Source organism: Falco punctatus (assembly GCF_963210335.1).
Source record: "Falco punctatus genome assembly, chromosome: 7".
Lineage (NCBI taxonomy): Eukaryota > Metazoa > Chordata > Aves > Falconiformes > Falconidae > Falco > Falco punctatus.
This window is the reverse complement of record NC_137587.1, coordinates 68761879-68784156: the sequence shown is the minus strand read 5'-3', so window position 1 is coordinate 68784156 and position 22278 is coordinate 68761879. Positions and strand designations below refer to the sequence as shown.

The 22278-nt window shown below is 54.0% G+C and overlaps 1 protein-coding gene across 6 annotated transcripts in view; it reads right to left on the bottom strand.

Annotated features, from left to right (window-relative positions):
• The window catches only part of CORO2B (coronin 2B), a 44027-nt gene extending 23333 nt beyond the window's left edge, over positions 1–20694 (bottom strand). For 2 of the 6 annotated variants that reach the window (XM_080395370.1, XM_080395371.1), the window contains exons 1-3: positions 20441–20694; positions 13250–13339; positions 7064–7130 (exon numbers count right to left, since the gene is read on the bottom strand). In XM_080395370.1, the coding sequence (XP_080251496.1) occupies positions 7064–7114 (51 nt within the window). In that variant the 5' untranslated portion in view covers positions 7115–7130; positions 13250–13339; positions 20441–20694. Of the gene's footprint in view, positions 1–208; positions 5214–7063; positions 7131–13249; positions 13340–20440 lie in introns of all 6 variants that reach the window. The other 4 variants (XM_080395375.1, XM_080395373.1, XM_080395374.1 and 1 more) reach the window with 3 other exon arrangements.
• Positions 20695–22278: the final 1584 nt, after the last annotated feature.

Genomic DNA, 22278 nt, shown 5'->3' with positions numbered 1-22278 from the left:
AAAACCACCCCCCCCCCCTGCAGAAACCCCTCCTGCCACGTGGGGTTAGCCGAAAAGGGGCTGCCAATATTTTGTGCATCCAGAAATTCAACTTAACAAGTCGCTGCCAAATGAAGCGCCAGCACAGATGACCTCCAAGCAGCCTGGAAATGTGTTTTTACCCTTCACGCGGGTCCTCACGTGTGTCCTATGGATGCTCCCTACTCGCTGTGGTCCCCAGCTCCCAGGGCGATGCTGCTTCCAGGACCTCAGCACTTTTGCATCCCTCTTTTTTTTTTTCCAGCTCTCCCTATTTTATTCTTTCTCCAAAAACCAGGCAAGTCTCCACGCAGCCCCCGCCACACTGGGAGGAAGCAATAAGCCCAAGTGCCTGTTTCACTGGAGAAATCCAGAGTTTCTTTCCTTCAGCCTCAGTCAGTATTTCCTGCAAACAGCGTCATGTCGCCCTGCGGCCCCGGGGATGCAGACGGCCGGAAACGCCGGCAAAATCCCTGGCAAGAGGCTCAGGCTGCCCAGAGCCGGCGTTGTGCAGCCGCCGGCTCCCGGCTGGGCCCTTCCCTGCAGATTTCTGGGTCTTGCAGCTGGCGGAGGCTTTCCCATGCCAGAAATAGCTCCTGCGCCATGTGGGAGAGCCTTGGGGGGCTCACAGGGGTCCCAGCCCCACCAGCTGCAGGGAGCATCAGCCTTTGGGTGGAGAGGGTGCTGCAGTGCGGGAGGAGCATGGAAAAGGAGCTGATGGGGGATTTGGGGTTGAAAAATAAAAAGCTCAGCATCTTTTGCCCCTTTGTCAGGCTCTGAAGCAGGTTGCTCCTGCCGGCGTTTTGTCCTGTTGCTGGAGCAAGGTGCTCAAGAGGTGGGCGTGCAGGAAAAGTCCGCTTTCACCACATCATCTGTGTCTGGTCCTTCAGCGGATGGCTTTGGCAGAGGTTGTGTTCTCCGGCTGGAAAGCATCCCGGGGAAAGCAGCTCCTCGCTCTGCGGCACTGTTTACACCTCCAGGTTTGGCACATGGAGGTGCTGCCGGCCCTGGGCTGCCACGCTCAGCCCAAACCCCTTTCCCCACGGAGCCCACTGGGCTGCAGGAGGCATTGCCTACAAATAAAAACCTAGAAAGATACTCTGCCCCCCCCAAAATCACCAGTTTCCCATTGCATTATCCCATCTAGGTGTTTTTGTGAGTGATGTTTCAGTTCTGGCTTGCTGAAAACTTCAAGTTTCCAAGCAGATGCTAGCTTTATTTTCCCATTTTAATTTATTCTTTATTCCTCCACTTATTTTTCCCTACTATATATGCTTAAACCTCTCTCATGGCACTTTGAAGCATCCAGGGGATGGGGGAAGGAGCAGGAGCCCTTTGGTTTCTGCTGGTAGCCCATGGTGGCCGCAGCACTGAGCCTGTGGCTGCACTGCCAGGGACACCACAGCCCTGATCTGGAAAGATATCCTCAGCACCCGGCTGCTCCCAAAGGATGCGGACAAGAGCGCGAGGCCACCAAGTGACCTAAGGGATGCCGGGAAGAAGAAAGTCAATGAAAAACCAATGTGCAAAGGGTGATACACCGCCCTCATGCTGCAAAGACGGCGGCCGATGGGTTGCATGTGGGAAGTCTTCCCAGCAAAATACATGATTTCACAAGGAACATCACTTTATGATGGAAAATTGTTGAAAACAAGTCGAATTTCTAGCCAGGAGGATGAAAATCTTGTATCCTGCAGCCTCTGCAATCCACGGTAGAGGTACAGTTTCAAATGGGAAATAGTTTTGTTATTTACTTATTTATTTTCCCTCCGTGTGCTGCTTTGCAGAGTCCTTCGCTCCCCTGGGTTTCCGGGCTCGGAGGGGACACGCTGGAGCTCGGCACTGGACAAACATCCTATTTCCTGGCCGAGCCCACGAAGGCTTTTGAAGACAAGGAGGGGATGGAGAGGAGGGGGAATGTGGGGGATGCTTCGGACACCGGCGGGATGCAGCTCAGCATTCCCCTCCGGCACCGAGTATTTTGCAGGTGGTGTGACATTTCCCAGTCAGGGAGGAAAACAGCCCCTTCCCCAGAGGAGCTCGACTCGGGCAAGACAAAGCAGGAGAGGAAAGGCTGGAAAAAGCGACCCGGCCACGGTCCCACGCTGGCCTCTTTGCCCCACGCTTCCTGCCAGGGGAACGGGGACAGCGGCCGGGGGCTTCGCATGGGGGCTCACATGCGGAGACCGGAGCATCTCATGTCCCACAGGATGTGGGGAGAGGTGGCTGCGACCGGACCCGCCTGTGCTGGCATCGACGTGACCCAGGGGATGGGGCCTTCCCCAAAACTTAAAGAGAAATGTTGCATTTGCTGTCTTCACCTTGAGTTTAAACCCTTCTCCGTCTGCATTTCAGCAACTGTGGAAATGAACAGCATTTCAAACTCCTCAGATTTTTTTCCCAAACCTCTTTGCCTTTTTTTCTTTTTTGCCTCACTTACAAATTACTCGACTTACATTTTGCAAAATTGTGTTTGTTCAGAACCTATCATTTTCATCACAAATTATTCCCCCCTATGAACACCCTCTTCTCTGCTCTAGAAGAGAAAAATGCAAAGAAGAAACTCGGGGCGACTTCAGGGATGCTTGTGAGACCCCAACCACCACCCCGCAGCCGACAGGCACGCTGCTGCTGGCTGCTCTCTGGGAAGGCAGAAGATGCTGGAAGATGAAAAAATCCTGCTAATTTTAGCTCCTACAAACCGCCTGCCCTGGTGCACTTGCATGAAGCCGCAGATACCCCTGGTCGGCCCCAGCTCAGATCCAACTCCCAGCAGCGAGGGACCAGCTCCTATCACTGCGCCATGTGCCACATCCAGCAATTCTGGAAGTTATTATCCAGAGCATTTACAATCCTACAACATATAATTTTTATAAAACTCACTTTTTGAGTAATTCTCTATGTTCTGCTGATGGTAACGGGCATTTTTATTTTTCCATCACCTCACTCCCAATGGCTGAGAGGCATTAAAAAATATTATTGATTTATTGGAGTCATTTCCATCCATCTCCAGAATCAGACTAATGTGCCACCATTTCCAAGGTTCATTCCAGTTCTGCTTTATTCTTGGACTCTGGTTTTTCCTTTCATTACAAAACTCCTCCCTTGTTTTGGGTCGAGCAGAACTTACATGAAAAACGAGACTCCTATAAAGCACTTTGAAGTGCGGCAATAAAATAAATCACATCCCCAATCACGACATTCAGCATCAGCATTAACCTCATGAAAAAAGCCGAAAAATTCTCTGCTCTGCTCCAGTGTTTTTAGGCTCATTGCAATTTTTTTACTTTTTTAAGTGCTTGAGGGGAAAAGTGTGTCCCAAAATCCTGAGCTGGAAGGTGGAAATCTCTTTGGCAACAACAGTGAGCGCAGAAAACAGGCGCGCTGGGAAGCCCTGAGCAGGGATGCAGGCCAGTGCAGAGCATCTCATCCCCTTCCTTTCCTTCCCCTGCTCCCCCAGCAGCCCTGGGGGGGGGGGGGGGGGGGCGGCAGCGCTGCCATCCCGCTCCTCGTCTCCAAACAAAAGAACAAAGCGTCTCATTGAGGTTTCATAATCAGAGCAATGATATCTGCCACCGCCGGGCACCCGTGTCGAGCCAGGCACCCAGCCTTGGGGGGGGGCATCCCTCGGTTAGCAAAAATATTTTTAAGGAGTATTGAAGGAGAAACGCAGAGGACTGCTGGATTGTTTGTGCCTGTCATTGCGTTGGGTTTTGTGCTGTTCCTCAAAATCAGAGGAAAACACACAGACATGGAGGTGGGGCAAGCCCCCAGGCACAATACTACAGCCAAGGAGACCGGTTTGCAGCTCCAGGTGAAGCCTGCTGCCCTCCTTGGCACCTTTGCAGAGCTGCATTAATGTCTTACTCTGATCCTGCTCCACTGCAAAAGCAGATATGGGAAGAAGATGGGCAGGAGCATGAAATGCAGGTTGGTTAGCAGGAGACTTCCCCTACGCAGTGGGGTTGGATTAAGGTGACGAAGCTGAGGAGCGGCTGCAGCCCGTACCAGGGAAGGGATGAGCAAGTTTTCCTTGCTGAGAGCGCAGGCTGGCCCATGCATGGCAGTTGCAGAGAGCTGACACCCCTCTTTTCGCCCCCCAAGAGCTGCAATATTGCATCACATATCACTGGGCTGAAGATGCAATATTGCATCATGTATCACATGAGCAAGATATGGAGGCATCCACCCGAGCGGCGCAGGGAGCTCCCCGGGACAAGGAGCAAAGCAACCCTCTGGCTGCTGAGGGATCAGAGCTGCCCCATCCTGGGCAGCCTGTAAGCTCCTGCTTCTTGCAGGGTGGGGAAATAAGCTTTTAAGTGGGTGTTTCAGGCTTCCGTTCAGTTTTACAGCAGAGAACAGCTTCATGAGTAATGGCATTAATAAAAAAAAAAAAAAGCTACTTTTTTTTTTGCAGGTTTCTCTCGAGGATGGAGGATTGGTACCCACCCCACATACCCCATCAGCCAGGCAGAGCAGATGCCGTGGGGCAGGCATCTGACCCACATGTCCCGTCAGCACACACAAAACCCACGGGGCCCAGCTCTGCCCACACCCCCTGCGAACAGCGCTGCTGTTTGCCTGGAAAAAAGAAAAGGAACCAAAAGCAAAAACCCAGCCCCTCTTTGGAGGCTTTTCTGATCTGCTGGCAGCTCCAGCATTTGCCTACCAGCAGCAGCAGGACACAGCTCTTGTCTCAATGTGTTTATTTTTAAATGCATCTTTTCAAGCATCGGGAGTCTTGGCAACAGCAGCCGGGAGGGAGAGCTTGCGCAAAGAGCCCCGAACGCTGCAATAGGCAGTCACACAGCACAGTGGACTGTAATCCCTAAAAAAATCTATATATCTTATATATCCTACATATAGCGCTGTTAAATCTGCCTCAGTCGTGAAAGCTTTCAGAGAATCTGATTGCTTTTTTCAGCTGTATGAAGCAGTCATTCAGGGGGTTAGCAATACCCCCCCCCAGCCCCAGTGCGGTGGGAGCCCTTTCTCCTTCGTCCTGTGCCCCCCAGCAGCGTGCTGGCAGGGTGACAAGGGGGCTGTGGCACTTAGAGCAGCTCTTGGGGTTACCGCGATGACACGTAGCATCTCCCATGGCCTTAGAGAACTTTTTAATGGGAAACCAGTGCTCTTTCATCACCACTCTCTGACTTATTGTTCTGCCCGTGGTTAAGTCGCAGGGTTATGGTTGGCTAGCAGGAAAAAAAAAGATATTTGCATGAAAAAGTGTGTTGGGAAAAGGAAATCCAACACTCATTTTTTTGCTTAGAAAATCTGGAGCTTTCAGGAGGGGTTTTGTGGCAGTCCAGGAGACAGTGCCTTTCCGAAATCACATTATTCCTTTTTGTCTTGCCTCCTCCCGGCGCAGGCAGAGGTTCTGGCGAGCATTCCCTACCCGGGGCTTTCCAGTTAAATTCAACATACACTTTTGTATCAAGAAAACCAAATACAACTGAAACCCACCCCCTCATTGCCCCTGTGCCCGCCTTGTGTGGGGTGATTTTCCTTCGCTCTCGAGCTGACCTGCAGCCTGCACATCCCTGCGAGCTGCTGGGCAGGAGTTATTTTCTGTCAGAAAGGTCAGCGGTGCTCAAGTTTGACATTTCAAGTATCAATCAGCCATTAAAGCAACAAAGTGTTACTGGGCAAAAAACGGAGCTGCTTTTCGGCACGTCTTAACCAAGGAGATGGCTTCATCTGTAGGAAGTGCAGGGCTGCCTGATACCCCCCTCCCCGTCCTCACCGAGGCACACTCCTCACAGCTCCCTCCTGCAGACAGCAGGGAAGAAAATATCAAAATAGCTCACCAGGGGCTTATTTTAGAGGAAAAAGCCACCACCAGCTTCGCTGCCGTGCCAGACTCCTGAGCACGCTGCCATGTGCATTCCGGGACAGAGCCGTCGCCCCCGAAGTCCCTGCAAGGTGGGTACAACCTTGCTCTGGTCCTGATGCCCCTCCACACCCCGTGAGCATCAGCACTGGGGGATTTAGGAGCCTCGTGGCCAAGGGGGGATTAAACCTCTTCCCAAAGGACGTGGTACGTATCAGCCATGGACTTGAGGGGGACCCCAGGTCCTGCAACAGCCAGAGGCAGGGCACCCGTGCCTGGGAAGCCCTGGGATGAGCAGGGCTGCGCTCACAGCCTAAATCAACGCTGGCAAACACAAAACACTGCCCCTGCGATCACTATGCGGTGGGGGAGCCCCTGCATAGCCACCTCCTCGCCCCAACCCCATCCCCGCTCCCTTTGCTTGAGCAAACCAGTATGTTTTCCACTCGGAAGGGAAAATGCACAAGCTGGAGCTGGCAGAGCCGCTCAGGCTGCAGCAGGACCATCACCCCGAGATGTGTCCTGCCCAGGCTCCTCTGGATGCGGAGGATGGGATCTGCTCAGTGCATGCCCGGTGCGTTAGCAAAGCATGTATGTACGATTTATGCTGCTGGAATCCACTCCCTAAAGAAAAGCTTGAAATTAAACAGCTATATTTTGATAAGATACCCAGCATTGCCAAAATTAGTCATCAAATGCTTATTGTTCCATGCACATTAGATTAGAGCCAAACAAATGCTGATTTTAATCTCCCCAGCACTCTAATGCTCTGATGCTTCTCAATTCAACCTTGAAAACAGCTTTTGTTCACATTAATGGCTTTCATGCTAACGAGGCTCGGTAAGATTTAACATTTAGGCACATCCCGTTCTTCATTTTAATAACAATTCCACCACAGAGAGCAACACATGTTCGCAGTGTGCAGGCGTAATTCAGCCACCAAACGTGCCTGAAAGTCCAGGTTCAGCATTGCTGCAGGATTGGTGCTTCGGCCGGGGCACCTGAGCCAGTTTGCAGCCCGAGCTTGACTCAAAAGCAAACGGGCTAAGAAACGCCAAGTCTCCAGTGTAAATTAAGTGGTTTCTCTTTTGTGCCAAGGGACCTTCAGAGCACAGCCAGCCAGTTGGGCTCTTGGCTCGCTTGGGCTCAGCTGCTGTTTCTATGCATCTCTCTGTCCCAGCCTTATTAAAATGCCCTGCGCGGGACACTCACCAGGCTGCTGTGCTTGCTTCCCAGCACGCTAGACTTGTGGAGGTCTCTCATTGACTCGACAAGAGCTCTGTGCAGAGAGGGAAAGCAAAAACATTCAATTCACCATCCCAGGAGGCTGAGATAAAACACACAAACCCTTCCTGCTTCTCCGCGCCGCAGCACTGGGCAATGCATGGCAGGATCCGACCCCCAAGGGGCTGCTTCTCGGGGGGGTTTGCACAAACCAGAGCACTGCCAGCAGCAGGGCACGGGGCTGAGCCCCCCGAGCCACAGGCAGCAGCCATCACACCGACCCCCGTCTCCTCCTCCCTGGCGACTGCCAGCCCCATTATAATGATGCATTGCCACCTACTTTCTTCTAGAGAACAAAATAATTCCACCAGAACTAGTTTTTGCTCCTGAGACCATTAGCAAATGGAAGCATTTATGTACACGGCACATTACCTGACTCATACCCAGTTCACGTGCTGTTCAGCCTGTCCAGAAACCCTGGGATCAGCAGTGGGATGTAAAGAAACATCTATTCATACACCCAGGTAAAGTTTGCCGGCAAGACAGATGCTCGCTCAGAGCCCGCAGAGCACCGGCATGGGCACCTCACCTGCCACAGCCAGGGCAGGATCTGGCCCCAAACCCCGCATGGGGACAGCCTGAGAAGGCAGCAGGGCTGCGGTGGCTGCAAAGGCGAGGGGCAGCCCCTTCCTTGGGGAAACAGAAAGGGGGACGCTTTTTTGCTGTATATTTTCAGCGCAACTGGCTTTTGCAAGCACCAGAAATGGGGGGTTGCACTGAGCCACAGGGAAAAGCTGTTTTACATGCTGCTGGGGAGCAAACTTTTAAAATAGAGCACTTTCAAAGGCTTCAATTTTAGAATTCATGCTTCTCTGCAAGAAGCCTTTGCTTGCCCTTTATAAAAAAGGCAGTTGGCATGAAATCCAGTACAGGCTGATGGACACAGCTTGTTGACGTGTCCCCCTGAGGAGCAGCCCCAGGTCTTGGGGACACTGGCCGGAACCCTGCACACTCATACTGGGCTGACAACATGCAGCAGCACAGCAGTGATGACAATCAGAGCCCCCAAACCCAGTCCTGCCAGCCCGGGAAAGTTACAGGGGCTGGAAGGGAAGAAGGGACTTAATAGTTGTACGAGGCCGGTTCAGGATTGCATACTGACCACTAAAAAGCAGATTATGGGTATTTATGAGACAGGCAAAACCGTACATCCCATTACAGACAACTATGACAATAACGAAGAATAAATCTCCCCATTAAGCCTCCATGCAGCTATTATGGTTTGGATGGCTCAGTAGTCATGACTCCAAGATAACATCAGTGGTGCCACGGGACCTCATCCATCTCCCGCTGAAGTGAGCGTGCGGTGGCTGCTGGGCTGGGGCTGGGGCTGGTCACAGCTTTGCTTCCCCCCAGCACCAGCCCAGCCGTGTCCCTGCCCTGGGGTCTCACACAGACCCATGCAAGCCCCTCCATGGCTGCCCACGGGCAGAAATACCACCTGGCAATGCTCCACTGCCAGAAGCACAGTCCCAAATGCCATCAGCAACCTGGAGATGCTTTTTCTTTCAAATAAAGTTTTTCCAATCATGTTTCAACCCCCCAGTAAAAAAGTTACGATACATAACACAAACTAGTTATAAATGTTCAAGAACAGAGAAAAGAGTCTCCTCCGTGGGAACAAACCTTTTTTCCTGGTTCTGATACAGGTTTAACCCCCACAAAAAGCTGAGGGCTGATAAACAATTACATAATTTTTGCTTTATTGACCTAATGTGGGCAGAGCTCAGCAGCCTACAGAGCCACCAGAGCCACGGGCACGCTGGTCCTCGTCCCTGCCAGCTGGTGCTGCACAAGGCAGCATCTCTCGCTATGTGCCCGCAGCAGGATGAGGTGCCATTGGCCCCCTCCTCTCTCGGGGAGAGAGGAGAATCAGCCATGCAGGGAGAGGGTCATCCTGCTCCCATCTCACCCCACCAGCTCCATTTTCAGCATCTCCTGACAGGACAGGGTGCTGAAGCATCTGTCCCATGTTGCGTGCACATTTGTACTGCTAAGAGACCTCATGCCCCTCCCCCCATCAACCCCACAGTCCACAGAGCAGGGGAGAGCCCTTCATCCTGCTCTTAACAACACTTTGGAGACCCAAACCCTACAGTAAGCAGCAAATCTTGTTTTCTCCTTATTTGTGCATCTGCCTGATGGCACAAACAGCTGGAGCAGCAGAGGGAAGCTGAGCGAATGGCTCTAGATCTGCACCCACCACAGGAAACACCTTTGGGCTCTAATAAACACCGGAATAAATGCACTGAGTGGGGCCTCAGCAAAGGGTATGTTCCCACAAAACAGGCTGTCATGTTTCCACCCTCTCTGTCCTGCTGGGCTTCACTCGGCACAGCTGGATGGCAGCGGTGAGGACGAGCTTGCAGACTGCATGGCAGAGGGGAAAGCAGAGGTGGCTGGGGGTGTAGCTCAGGTCTCACAGCCCCCTGCTAGTAGCAGCAGCCCGTTTCACAGGCTATTCCATGGCAGGGGATCCTGCCAGCCATCAGAGAGCCGTACACTGGCACGAGGGTCATCTGCAGCATGGGCCCAGCAGAGCCCCCAGAGCGCACATTGGGTTAAGGTTCCACTACAAAACCACAGATCTGGGGTTTGATGCTGAATTCACTGTGTCCTTACCCACGGGGGTTGGCATTTGCCTGTTTGCTGTAGCAAATGGTGAGATGATGGATTCAATCGCCTTGCAGTGCAGGAGCACCAGCGCTGACGTGGCCTGGCTGCCTCCTTCCCAGGTGGGCCGGCCCCATCCGCTTGTGCTGTGCCCCAGGAAGGTGCCCCCCACCAATGCATCCACACATCAAACCTCTCCCCATGTCTGGGACGGCAGAGGAGCAGGTCGGACCCTGCTGACACAACAGCGAGATACAAGTGCTGCAGGAGCAGTGGCTGCGCTCAAGGGATGCATTGGAGTTGCCCCATGCCCAGATGTCACCAAGGGAGCAGCATCAGGGCTGCTGTGAAGCTCCATGGGGTGATGTCCCCCCGTGAGGAGGTCACACCAAGGTGAGCAGGCAGGAGCCTGGGCATCCCCTGGGCTTGCTCTGCCCCACATGCCCCCAGCCCAGAGCCCTGCCAGAGCAGCCCAGAGAAAGGGGCCAGGGACAGCAGCACATTGGGATGCTCCAAAAGGCAATTTCCAAGGTTGTGCTGCAAATCCAGCATCAGCTTTGCCCTGCACTGGCCCTCCAGCACCTCGGTGGGTGCTCTGCAGCAGCCAGCACCAACAGGATGAGCAGCACTCTGCGCCCAGGAACTATGCTGTGATTACACGTGTGATGCTGTGATGGTATTAGCACTGGGGCAATGTCCAGGCAGACAGACTGGGGACACCAGGCAGGCAGTCACACAGCCAAGGGCAGCGACCCCCCCAGCACTGCTCTGACTCAGTCTCCCCAACTGGAGCTGAGCTGCCAAGAGCCAGGGCAGATCTCTCCTTCTGCACCCGTTGGGGCAGGGGGTGCATCCCAGCTCCCTAACAGTGACCAGGGGGGCCCTGAGACAGGATTTTTGGCAGGCACAGTTCACTGTGGGAAAGCCACTGGTCCTTAGTGCACAGACAAGGAGAAAAAGCGAAGAGAGCTCCATGATTATCCAACTTGTAAAGAGCAGTAGATTGATTTTACCAATATTAAGGATTAATCCCAATAACGCGTTCTAAACAAAAGACAGACAAACATTTCTGAAGCAATATCTGCCAGCTGAGTTTTTTCCAGCCTGGAAGGAAGTGACTGGGATTTCCCTGGAGTTCAACTTTTCAATGATGTCTTCTTTCTACAGACCCCTGACTGCCTGGGAAGAGCCTCTCCTCTTCCCAAGTCGCTGGGAAAAAAGCACAAAGCGAGGCCAGATGTCTCCTGGCCATGGGACTAGGCTGTCACCATGAGTCCCCATCCCTCCTTGACCACAGTGCTGCTTCCTGCCCTCCCAGGGCACTTCACATGGTCCCACAGACATGCCGGACCGCCCAGGAACGATGCAAAAAGCATCCCTGGCACCAGCATTTGCGGGACTAGTGGGGGCCCCATTTTGGACCATTTTCTCCCCAGGAAACCTTCTGGGGGAGGCAAACCAAACCTCTCCTGGACCCATGTGCTGAGAAGAAACACAAATCTCACGCTCATCAATAAATTCTGTAAACAAGCACAATTTTCCTCCCACTCTGTTTCCCAACTACTTCCCACCCTGTGAAGCTGGCGGAAACATCCTGATGAAGCACAAAGTATTTCTGGCCCCCGGAGCTGCCCTGGGTCACTGACCACAGGATTTTACCCTCCTCCAGCTTGGAATAATGTTTCCTTGAGGGCAGAAATATTGCATACTTTTTCTCAACTTGAGAGGTTTTTAGGAAACTCAGAGAGGGGAAAAAAGTCTCTTTTCATGTGTTGAGATGAGTGTGTAACCGAGCCAGACGCTCATCCATGAGTGTTATTTCACGTCACATCACAGGTCATCAAGAAGACTGAGTCTTGTTACTGGAGACTTGGTTACAACAGGTTTTTTTCCAGCCAGGATCCAGCAGTTTTAAGCAGAATAAGTGGGGCTGCCTGGATAACAAGAGAAAGCCTCCAGTGGGAGGACGCCATAAATCCAACCCCTCCTAAACTCACCTGCTTTTCGATTGTAAAGAGGTGGAAAGCCATACACACAGGCAGTAAAGGGCTGGGGGACAGCAGGGAGAGGGGTGGTTGCTGGACCCCACGGGTAAGAAATGGCTTGGGAAGATGCTATGGGGTGGGTGAGGGTAAAAATATTGGGGCAAAAAGGGCTGCTGGGAGCACTAACACTTCTACTTTTGTAATAGCCTGAAAGAAAACCTTACAAAGCCCCATTTTTGTACAGGATGTCAACCATAGAAACTTCTTTATCCTGGCAAATGGGACTTTTCCAAGGCAGGGAGATAGCGCATGGGTGAGCAGCTCAGACACCTCACTCTCACTGTTGTTTTCTACCCAAAATCCCCAAAATGTTCTCCCGAAACAAGCACCCCGGGGTGCTCCTCAGGGTGCAGGGCAGCATCCCGCAGCCCAGGCTCCAGCAGCTCCTTTCCCATCCCAGCTGCTCCTGCATGGAGCCATTCGCTCCTGGACAGCTTACAAAACTGCGAGGGTTTTTTGGAAGTTTATCCCAGTTGGGGGCAAAAGTTTTCCAAAAGAAAAGAAGAAAAGGAAAAAAAAAAAAAAAAAAAAAAGAAGAAGAAGAAGAAAAACAAACACTATCTTCTAAATATTTCAGGCTTCAGAAACCCGTTTCCTGGCCAGCACGAGGAAGTGCCAGAGCCTGGGTGGATGAAGGTCACAGGACGCCGGGGCCGGGGTGCGGGAGGCACCGACCCCCCTGCTGCCAGCCCGCGAGGTGCCTGCCAGGGAGCTGGAGCCCGGACAAGCCCTGCCTTGTGTGCCGGCTCCCAGGAAGAGGAAAACCATCCGCAGAGGCAAAATGGAGACTTGTTATTCAGGCACAAACAAAAGCGCAGGGAAGCTCAAGGAGGAACGTGTTGCAATATTCCTCCCCTGCCCCGTGATGTGCACGCGCTCACCTCAGCCTCACATCTCGCCTTTTCCCTGGTTTTCCCTGCATTTTAGCACACAGTGCTCCAGAATCGGGTTTCTTTGCACTTAATATAATTACAAGAGTGGCCAATGTGACTCTCTTTGCCAGAGGTTTGTAGTGAACCAACCCGGAGCTGTGAACCCCTCGGGAAGGCGTGGGAGCCGGCATCCCGCAGGCTGAGCCCGCACGGGATGCTCGCTGCACACCGCTGCCCAGCAATATTGCTGTACACTCAGCTTTTTCACCACTGGCTTAAAGAACTCCGCACTTCCACAAGGACTGAGTCTTCCATGGATCTGTTCTCACCCGATGTACCAGGGGTACAGGGTGAAATTTTGGGAGGAGGAGAACTCCAGTGGCTGATAAAAAAATGCTCTCCTGCCCGTGCAGCCACCTGCCCAGCTACCTGCAGAGGAACTAGGGCTGGGCAAGAGGGGCTGCTGTGGCAGACCCCCACCCTGGGCATGGCACCATGTCCCTGGGCTGTTTCCATCCCTCTCTGGCCCTCCCCAGCACCACCCCGGGGTCCGTCAGGGTGCAGGAGCAGCACGGGGTCCTCACCTGCCCTGCTCTGCTCCACGGGCTGGTTGGGTGCCTCCTGACACCCAGGAACGGACGCGGGGCTCAGGGAAACGTGGGTGCTCCTCGACCCTGGAAGAAAGGGAAACCCTTTGGTTACCGCAGCACCACCAGGCACGAAGCCTGAACTTTGACTTCGCCAAATGCACTCAAGAAATGCCGGGTGCCAAACCGGGGTGCAGCCGCTGCAGCCTGTGCCGCCATGGGCAGCTGATTCCCAGTGATACCAGGATTAGCTCCAGACCCGCCCCCCCCATCGCCAGCCCCGCACAGCGAAACTGCTGCTCATCCCAGCTGCGAGCAGGGATTTCATCGCATGGGCTGCGCAAGCCCTCATTCACCCGTGGGGATCTCGAGCCCCAAAGCACGCGGTGCAGAGGCTCTGGGTGCCAGCAGCTGGCACGGGGATGGCCCCAGCACACCTGCAGCCGTGGGTCCTGCAGCCACGGGACAGCCAAGCACCATGGCCACGCTCGAAGTGTTGCCAGCACGGATGGGCCAGGATGGGGCACCCATCGCTCCAGAGCCACCCAGGCCCTGCAAGGGCCAGCGTGCCTTGGGGCAGGCATGCAGCAGTGGCCCTGTGCACGGACAGAGAGGCCATTATTCCCTGGGGAATTTATAGCAGCTATTGTACAGGCGGAGAGCAGGGATGCTCAGCGCAGAAGGCAGCCGGGGCTGGGCTGGGCTGCAACAGGACCCTCATCCATGAGGTGCTAATGCCTCCAGCTTTGACAACAGCCCCAGCACCCCTACAACCCCGGGAACCAGCCTTTTCGGTCCCTCCCATTACCAAAACCAAACAGCATTAACTCTGTGACAGCAATGCCCAGCGCTGACACCCCCCTGTCCCCAAGGCAGGCACGTGCACAGCCCCCAGCTGGCCCCAGCAGCTTCCCCTGCTGCGCCACGGCTTTTTTGGCTGGAGCACAGCTATTCCCGACCCTTCAGCACGGGGGGTGGGTGAGGATTTTTCCATAAGGCCCAGCAGCTTGTTTGAGGGATTTGCACAGCAGGCTGTCGATGGAAGAAACCACCGCACTGTGAGGGGAAAACCCAGGTCTGCATCCCGTCAGGAGGATGGGGGCTGTGGTCAGCAATCGGATGGAGAGGGCAGCTTTCAAGCACACATCCCATCCTGGTGCTGAGCAGGAGCTTCCTCAGCAGTGCTTTTATGTAAATATGGAGCAACAGGTTGGAAAGCCTCATTTTTGGTGCAGCGAGGTGACTGTCACCCTGCCCTGCTCGAGGATGCCCAGATTTCCCATCAAGCAGGGTCTCTGCCGTGCTCACCAGCTGCATGCCACAGCAGGTTTGGGCTCGGGTCTGAAGGCTTTAGCCTTAGTTCTCTGCTCTCTGTAACTCAAGCAACATCCTGGCAGCTCCAGCACTGCCCCACACAGCCTCTCCCCAGGCAGTTTTGTTCCCGAGGCTTTTCAGAGCGATGCTCGAGGCTCTGCAGACCAACTCCGGCCAGGGAGCCGCAGCGAGGGGGCTCTGCCAACAGCTTTGTGATGAACAAAGGAGCGCAGGATTTCTGGGAGCTGAGCTTGGCACTGGTTCCCTCCCGGCCCGGGAACGATGGGATTCACAGATTTGTGGGGGACTCTAGCAGCTGGCTCCGTCACGTAGATTTTGCCTGCTGCCAGATTTGGGTAATTACACACTGACTCGGGAGATAGGAATCCAGGATTCGACTCCTTCGAGCTCTCTGCTAGCTGGGTAATGAATTGAACTATTCATCATTTGATAAAATTTCCATGAAAAGGAGAAGAAGGGGGGGGTTGACCCTGCATTGCATTTGCAGGGTATGAATTACAGAGCCCAGCGAGCCTGCTGGCCACAGACAGGCAATATTAAAGCGCCAGATTAATGCTGCATTGAATCTCAATTAAAACTCATTAAAAAGCCGCAGGCCAGACAAGTTGCCTTTGATGAGAGTAATACTTCTTGAAACAGGGAGCTTCCATTTTTAGACTAAAAGCGGCCCGTTATTCCTAACCCCCAGCAATCCCACCAAAGCTAAAGGTTAGTGACCATCCACACTGCTGGAGACAAGGGGACTTGTTCTGTACTTGATTAACAATTCAGTACTGACTGCCTTGCTCCGTCCCGGTCCAGCTGGTAAGGAACACGACCCCCTTACCTCCCGTCAGCTGTGCCACCATGCACCATTACATGATCTCCATCCATCAGGTGCTGCAAAGCAGCTCCTCTACAAGAGCCACCATCCCTCCATACCTGCCTCGAACCCACCTCAGGAATCCATTTTGCATAATTACTTCCGAGCAACATCTGTCTGGGCAGCCCAAACGAGCAAGGCTTTTCTGGCTGCCACATTGCTGAACCCCAACTAAAAATATACGGATTTTAAGGCAGCAAGAGGCAGAAAATGCCCCACTCCTCCCACAGCCTCTGTGGGTTGTGCCTGCCCTCACCGCTGCCTCCATGCCCCTCTCCTGCTGGGAAGAGCATCTGCCCTTCGTCACAGCACCGTGCCAGCGGCTCGCTGTGACACTGGGTCCTGCGTGGGGACCCAGCCCCCGCCCCCAGTGCACAGCCCTGGCTGGGGCTCAGCAGCAAAGGAGCCCGATCGTTCTGAACAGTGTGAGCAAAGCCCCATGCCATGGTAAATCCCGTTCATCTATTTTCTAGAGATGTTGGTTATCTTGCACCTAATCCATTAACATGAGTTTTACTAATGCTATTTGGAGTTGGTTCGCAGAGCCCACACAGTGCTTCATCAAATTTATTTTTAGCCAACTGCCTAGAGAAGACTTCACCTGTTATTTCCCCAGAAATAAAGTCATGCTGTGCTGTCCAAAGCCTAATTGCTGCAAAGCCATTTTCCCTGACATCATGGCCCAGTGCCTTCAATCAAGCTTCCTATTGATCGAACCAGTATCAGCATTTCCATGGGATCAGCATTTGCCCCAGACACTCCGAAGCTGCCCTTACCCACGAGGCGAGGACACTGCGCCGTGCCATCAGGGATGTCACGATGTTGTAACCTCCCACCCAAGGGCCTCTGCAGTAATTGCTATTTGTCCGTCTTAGGGCATCATTTATTTACTGTGTTCGATCACAACAGGCTACAGTGGCAATTTCCTCTCTAGGTTTTGGTTCTGGCTTCATCTGCTTGCTGAACTATGCGGATGAACCGTTATTTAGGCAGCGTGGCTCAATGACTAATGTCAATTAATACATAATAAAGCCAGAGGAGAGCATAGGATAATTCAGACTAACGCATGCCATGGGACCTCCCAGATGGCATCTTCTTTCAAACTGCATGCTTTAGAAAAACCTCCAGTCATTTTAAAACTATATTCCCCAAATTAACACGCCCCCAGGCCCCCACTAACTTGTGCTCGTGGTTAATTATATTTAGAGCTTTGGAAACAGCCTCTGGCAATGGGTGGGAGCTGGAAGCACCAAGGGACTTCTGCCATGCCTCTGCCTGCCAAAATACACCCAGCACAACCCCTGCTCAGAGGTTATATTTGCCTAGCCCTTCCCTGACCACAAGATTCCCACTTGGGTATCCCCAAAGACCCCATTATCCTTTCAACGGCAGATGAATTTGGAGAGCCCAGCCGTGGGCTCTTTCCTCCCGCTTCTGTTCTCCATCCTGTGACTCACATCCCTTCTCCCCCGAGCCCCACGCTGCCCGCCCGCCATCAACCTGGCTTTGTGCTCTTCCTGCTTGCTGGTATAAAGCTGAAAGTCATCCGGGGTGAGGAATTACTCACCCAGCCCCAGTAAACGACAGCCATCAAGAAATTCCACGTTTGCCACGGGACCTGGGCCTGTCAGGACTGTTTGCCTATTGCTTTTGCAAGTAGATTTGTTTAGCTTCGTAGCACAGACCCTTTTCTTTATGTATAATGCATTTGGGCTGGTTTTCTGTTTGCAAGCAACAGAGAGCAAACACGAGCCCCAGACCCTCACAGGACCAGCTGATCTACAGAAGGGAGGACATTGCTCCTGATTCCTACAGCACCTTCTCAGCTAAAGGCCACCACCTTGCCAGCTCTTACTGCACAGCCTGGAGAAAGTCCTGGACAAGCAGAGCTGGTGTGGCACACCATGCCACACCATGCCATGCCATGCCACACCATGCAACACCATGCCATGCCACACCATGCAACACCATGCCACACCATGCTATGCCATGCCATGCAATGCAATGATGCCAGGAAGGTGTCACAGAATCTGGGCAGCTCCCCAGGCATGAGACATGGGCTCTTGCATTTCAGTTGGTCTTTCTCCATCCTATTTTTAACCTGCCTAAAGTCTCCCGGGTAGCAAACTCCCCCAAAAGAGTGAGGTCTGGGGACATGCTGCAGCTGCTTGCATTTCTTCCTGTGGGAGGGAAGGGGGTGGCTTGGGACACAGATGAAACCAGCTTGTTACACATACTGACAGCAGATATTTCTGTCCCTTCCTTGCCTTCCTTCAGCCCCCCACACACCCCAAGAAAAGCTCTCTGTGCCTCCCCATGTCTCCAGCTTGCAATAGGACAGCTCTGCCTGGCCTTATGCACCCACACCTGATTTTCACATCAATTTTCCTCTAAGGATGAATTGCTTGGGAATATTTGCAAAGTTTGTAAAATCCTACCCATGGCTCCTGTTTCCAGCACGGCCTGGGAAGCGGCCCCAGTGTGGGAGGAGTTGTTGCAGGAAGGCTATAAATGCCTGTTCCTGACAGCACTGGGAGCTGTGGGCTTTACTGGTTTTAGTCAGACACCTGCTGCTGGGCAGGATGTGAAGATCCCAGAAGTCCCCGGGGGAGCTTCCCCCTCGCCTGCCCCACTGTGGGAACACACACTTGATTCCCGGTTCCCAAACCCCCCGGTTCCCCCCAACCTTGTGTTACCAAACCCTTCCTGGAGTCTCCACCTTGCACAGACTCCTGGCAGGCAAAAGCACACAAAAACCCCATATCCTCTCCCACAGGTCCTCATGCCACTTTCTGTTTCCTTCACTCCATCAGCCTAGGCCATATGTGCCAGCCTCACACCCAGGGGAAGGACCGGTGAGAGAAGGGCATGTTCACCAATTCGGTGCTGGGGTCCATGCCCTGACTTTCCTGGAAAGACCCCGGCACCGATGCTGTGGCAGGTCAGGAGCCTGCTCTTGGGTTTCCTTTAGCTTGCGTCAGGATAGTCCATATTGCAGGTAATAAAATCTATAGGGTGTATTAGAGCTTTCCAGTGCTTTAGCAACAGCATACTTGGTGCACATGGCATAGATCTTCCCAGTTTGTATGTCCGTTCCCTGAAAACTAACAGCAGAGCCCTCCCCCATCCTGCTGAAGGTGCTTTCCTTACAGCCCTGCAGCCTTTTCTCAGCATAGCTCTGAATAAATCCATTTGCACTCAGAAAAAAAAAAAATTGTTAATGAGCACTACAAATTAGTCAGCCTGGCTTAAAACCATGACACTTGAAATCAGTGAGTTTGTAGTTCTTTCAACGCAATTGACCTTTTGGGTCTGTCCATCAATCCCTCTCGCAGCATCCAGAAGAGCTGGAAACACTTTTTCTTGCACACAGGTGCTGGTGGGTTTGTGGAGCTGGCAGGAGCTGTGGGACAGCACGATGTGGCACGAGGCGTGCAGAAATACCCAACAACAAATTGGTGGTGACTGCCCAGCCAAAGCCAAGCAGGCAAAATCCAAGTTATTTGCTAAGGACAAAGATGGGAGAAAGTGATTCTTCCCCAGCAGCATCTTCACTGGGGAGCCTGGGCACACACTAATGTGGGCTCTGGAGCTTCTTCAGGCTTTTTGGGTGCCCCCCCCCCCCATGCCAATATGTGTGTCTGCTCCTGCCAGGGAGGCCAGCAATGTTTGGGGTGAAAGGCAGCAAACAGCACAGCTACTGCTGCCCTCCCTGGGCACATCCCGCCTCAGGACTTGGAGAAGGACCACAACAGCTTCAGTCCCATTTGCTTCTGCTCTGCATGCACCAAGCTAGTTAATTCGGCACCATGCCCGCTGCCCCAGCAAATCTGTGCTACAGCCCCGTGAGCCGTGTCACAGCCCAGATCAGTGCTGTGGCACCAACACCTGCAGGGACCCCATCAGTCCCATTCCCAGGATGGCAACCACAGCCCACTGAGATGCATCCAGCTACAGCCAGACCCTGCCCGCCGCAGGGCCAGGCAGCCCTTCGCTTGGGAGGGCTTCCTGAGGCAAGGGGGCTACTGTATTCCTTCCAGTGTATGAAACCATTAGACTCATTGTCACGACCACATCTTCATGTCAGGACCACAGAGCGAGAAGGAGGGCTTGGGCCAAGCAGGTCCAGCTTGGACTGCTCTACTCCCAAAGTCCCGTGGCTCCCACAGTTTGGAGGTGGCCCCTTATCCTCCGGACACTGCCATATCATGCCATAACACACCCTGATTCAGCAGGATGCTGTGTGCTCTGGGCCACCCCGGAGGCAGCATCCCCCTGGTACAACCTCAGCGACGGGAGCCCGACCTGCTGCGGGATGGGGTGAGTGGGAAGCGATGAACTCACAGGTCCCAGGCATGAGGGATCGTGAGGATGAGGAGGAATGGGAAACAGTCCTCAGACAGCAAAACTTTCCCCTCCGCACCAGTGGCAGCCATCTGGGAAAGCCGAGCTTTAAGGTTAGAGGGCACATTCGGGGGACCTGAGCAGCTCCGCATCACCCCCACACCCAGCAGCTCTGCTCGGGGTGGGTTTGCTCAGCCACTGCTGAGCCCCTTCCACCCCGCAGCCCCCCCGCCTCGCTCCTTAATCCCCCCCCAGCCCCATTCCCGAGGTCTCCCCCCACCCCCACCCCCCCGACAAGCCGGCAGCCACCTGTAGAGGTCTGGGCAGCATCTGCCGAGCGGCCGCGGAAAGCGGCTTATGGCGGGGTGCGCCCGCGGGGGATGCTCAGCCCCCCCGGCCTTCCCGGCCGGCTGCTCCAAGGGTTAAAAATGCAGCACAGCTGCGAGCTGGAGGGGCCGAGCGAGCGGGAAACGCGAGGAAAACAATAAAATACAATACGATAAAATAAAATAAATATAAAGCAGGAACCTGGGCGAGGAGGAGGTGGGGGGAGGCGGCTCGGCCGCGCTCCGCAGCCCCCAGCGAGGCACCTTGCGGGCAGCGGGGGGGGTGGCCCAGCACCCGAGCCAGGGGAGGCAGGTCCTTACCTCGGTGACAGTCATGCGGGATGTCGCGGAGGGGTGAGAGAGCTCCGCGGGAGCGGGAGATGCGCGGAGGAGGGGGTGGAGAAAAAGAAGGGGGAGCGGGGGGGGGATAAAAAATAAAGAAGGAAAAGGCCGCGGGGGGGTTGGAGGGGGGTGAGGGACGCTGCTGCCGCTGTCCCCGCGGCGGAGCGGGTGAGCCCGCAGCCCGCAGCCCGCCCGGGCGCGCAGCCGATGGGTCCCCGGCCGGTGATGTCAGCCCGCGGCGCGGTGACGGAGCCGCCTCCCGCGGGGGGGCCGGGGCAGGCGGGGAGGCAGCCAAGGAGCGGGGCGGGGGGAGGGGGGCGCGGGTGCCGCGCAGCTCCGCGGGGAGCAAAACCCGTGTTTTAACTCTTTGCCGACCCGAACTCCCCCTCCCGGGGGAGGGAGGCGGGCAGGCACCTGCTGCCGCCCCCCACCCCCCACCCCACCGGGGGATGCACAGGGGGATGGTGGCGGCCCAGGAAGGGCCCCCCTGCCGGCAGGCCATCACCGAGCTCCGGGGGGGACCAGTAAAACCAGCGTACGCACACTGGGAGCGCAGTAGCTCTCCTCTCTCCGGAGCGATTGCAGAGAAAGGCGGGTCGGGGGGCTCTGCCCGCCGGGGGGCTGCCCGGCCGTGGCACCCACCGCGCTGGTTTTGTCAGCAACTTTCTGCAGCGGGAGCTGGGGATGGGCTGCAGGCTTGGCACCTTGCTGCCTGCTCCTGCCCGGCTGGGCATCGCCATGGGGTCCTACAGCACCCACAAGCACCCATCCATGTGCTTATGTCCCTTCACACCCATCCATGTGCTTATTTCCCTTCACATACAAGCCAGTCTTTTTTCCATTATAGACAGTGACAAGTGACAACACCAGAGACTGCTGCTTTGTCCCTGAGCCATCAGTTCCATTTTCTAGGAAAACGAAGGGTGGTCGAGGCTGGAGGTGGTGCTCAGACCCACAGGGTTATTCAGACTCCAGGGTCTTGGTGCCCAGGTACCTCCACAGACTGGGGCCCAAACAACTGCCACCACGTCACTGATGAGGGAATAAATTCTGTGTAATTTTATCCTGCTTCCTCTTCTCACCGCTGAGCAAACCACCATCCTGACAGCACCAACTCAAAACAAATTCTTAAGGAGCGCAGGGTACCAGGAGGCACTGAAGCATCCCTGTTAGCCATGGCCTGTGGCACCAGGCCTTGCACCCTGGCACATGCCTGCACCAGCCACAAAACACAGGTGTTTTCTCACATTTTTAAAGATCCCCATCCCTGGAGATGCAAGAAGCAATACTTAGGAAAAGTAGCATTTTAGCTCATTGTCTCCTGGTTACACGGGAATGAAAACAGCAGGATACAGCCCAGGCACAGAATTATCCAGCCATTAGATTAGATGTTGCACCAACTTATTTTATCGTTACTGAATTAACAATACTTGAGGCCGATACCGAATACATTTCCAATTCCCCTTAAAGCAAAACACTGCCAATAAACAAAGGATTTCCTTTTTATAAGGAGATTATTCAGCCAAGAGTCTGATGAAGGATTACTGCGTTTTATTCTAGTGCTGAGCCTTCCCATAAAATATCAGTGGATCTGATAAGAAGTGAATACCAAGGGTTGTGAAAAAACGTCTGTCCTCTGATACTCTCCTAAAAATCAACTCTGTTTTTAAAGATAAACCATGTGCTATGATCTGGACTGCGAACTGTGAGAAAGGTTAATGCAGTTAATGTAGAGCTAATGACATTAGCCAGCAGAAGCAGCCACCTCTAATTCCTAAACCACCCAGTGATGACCCCTTCCCAACACTTCCATACAC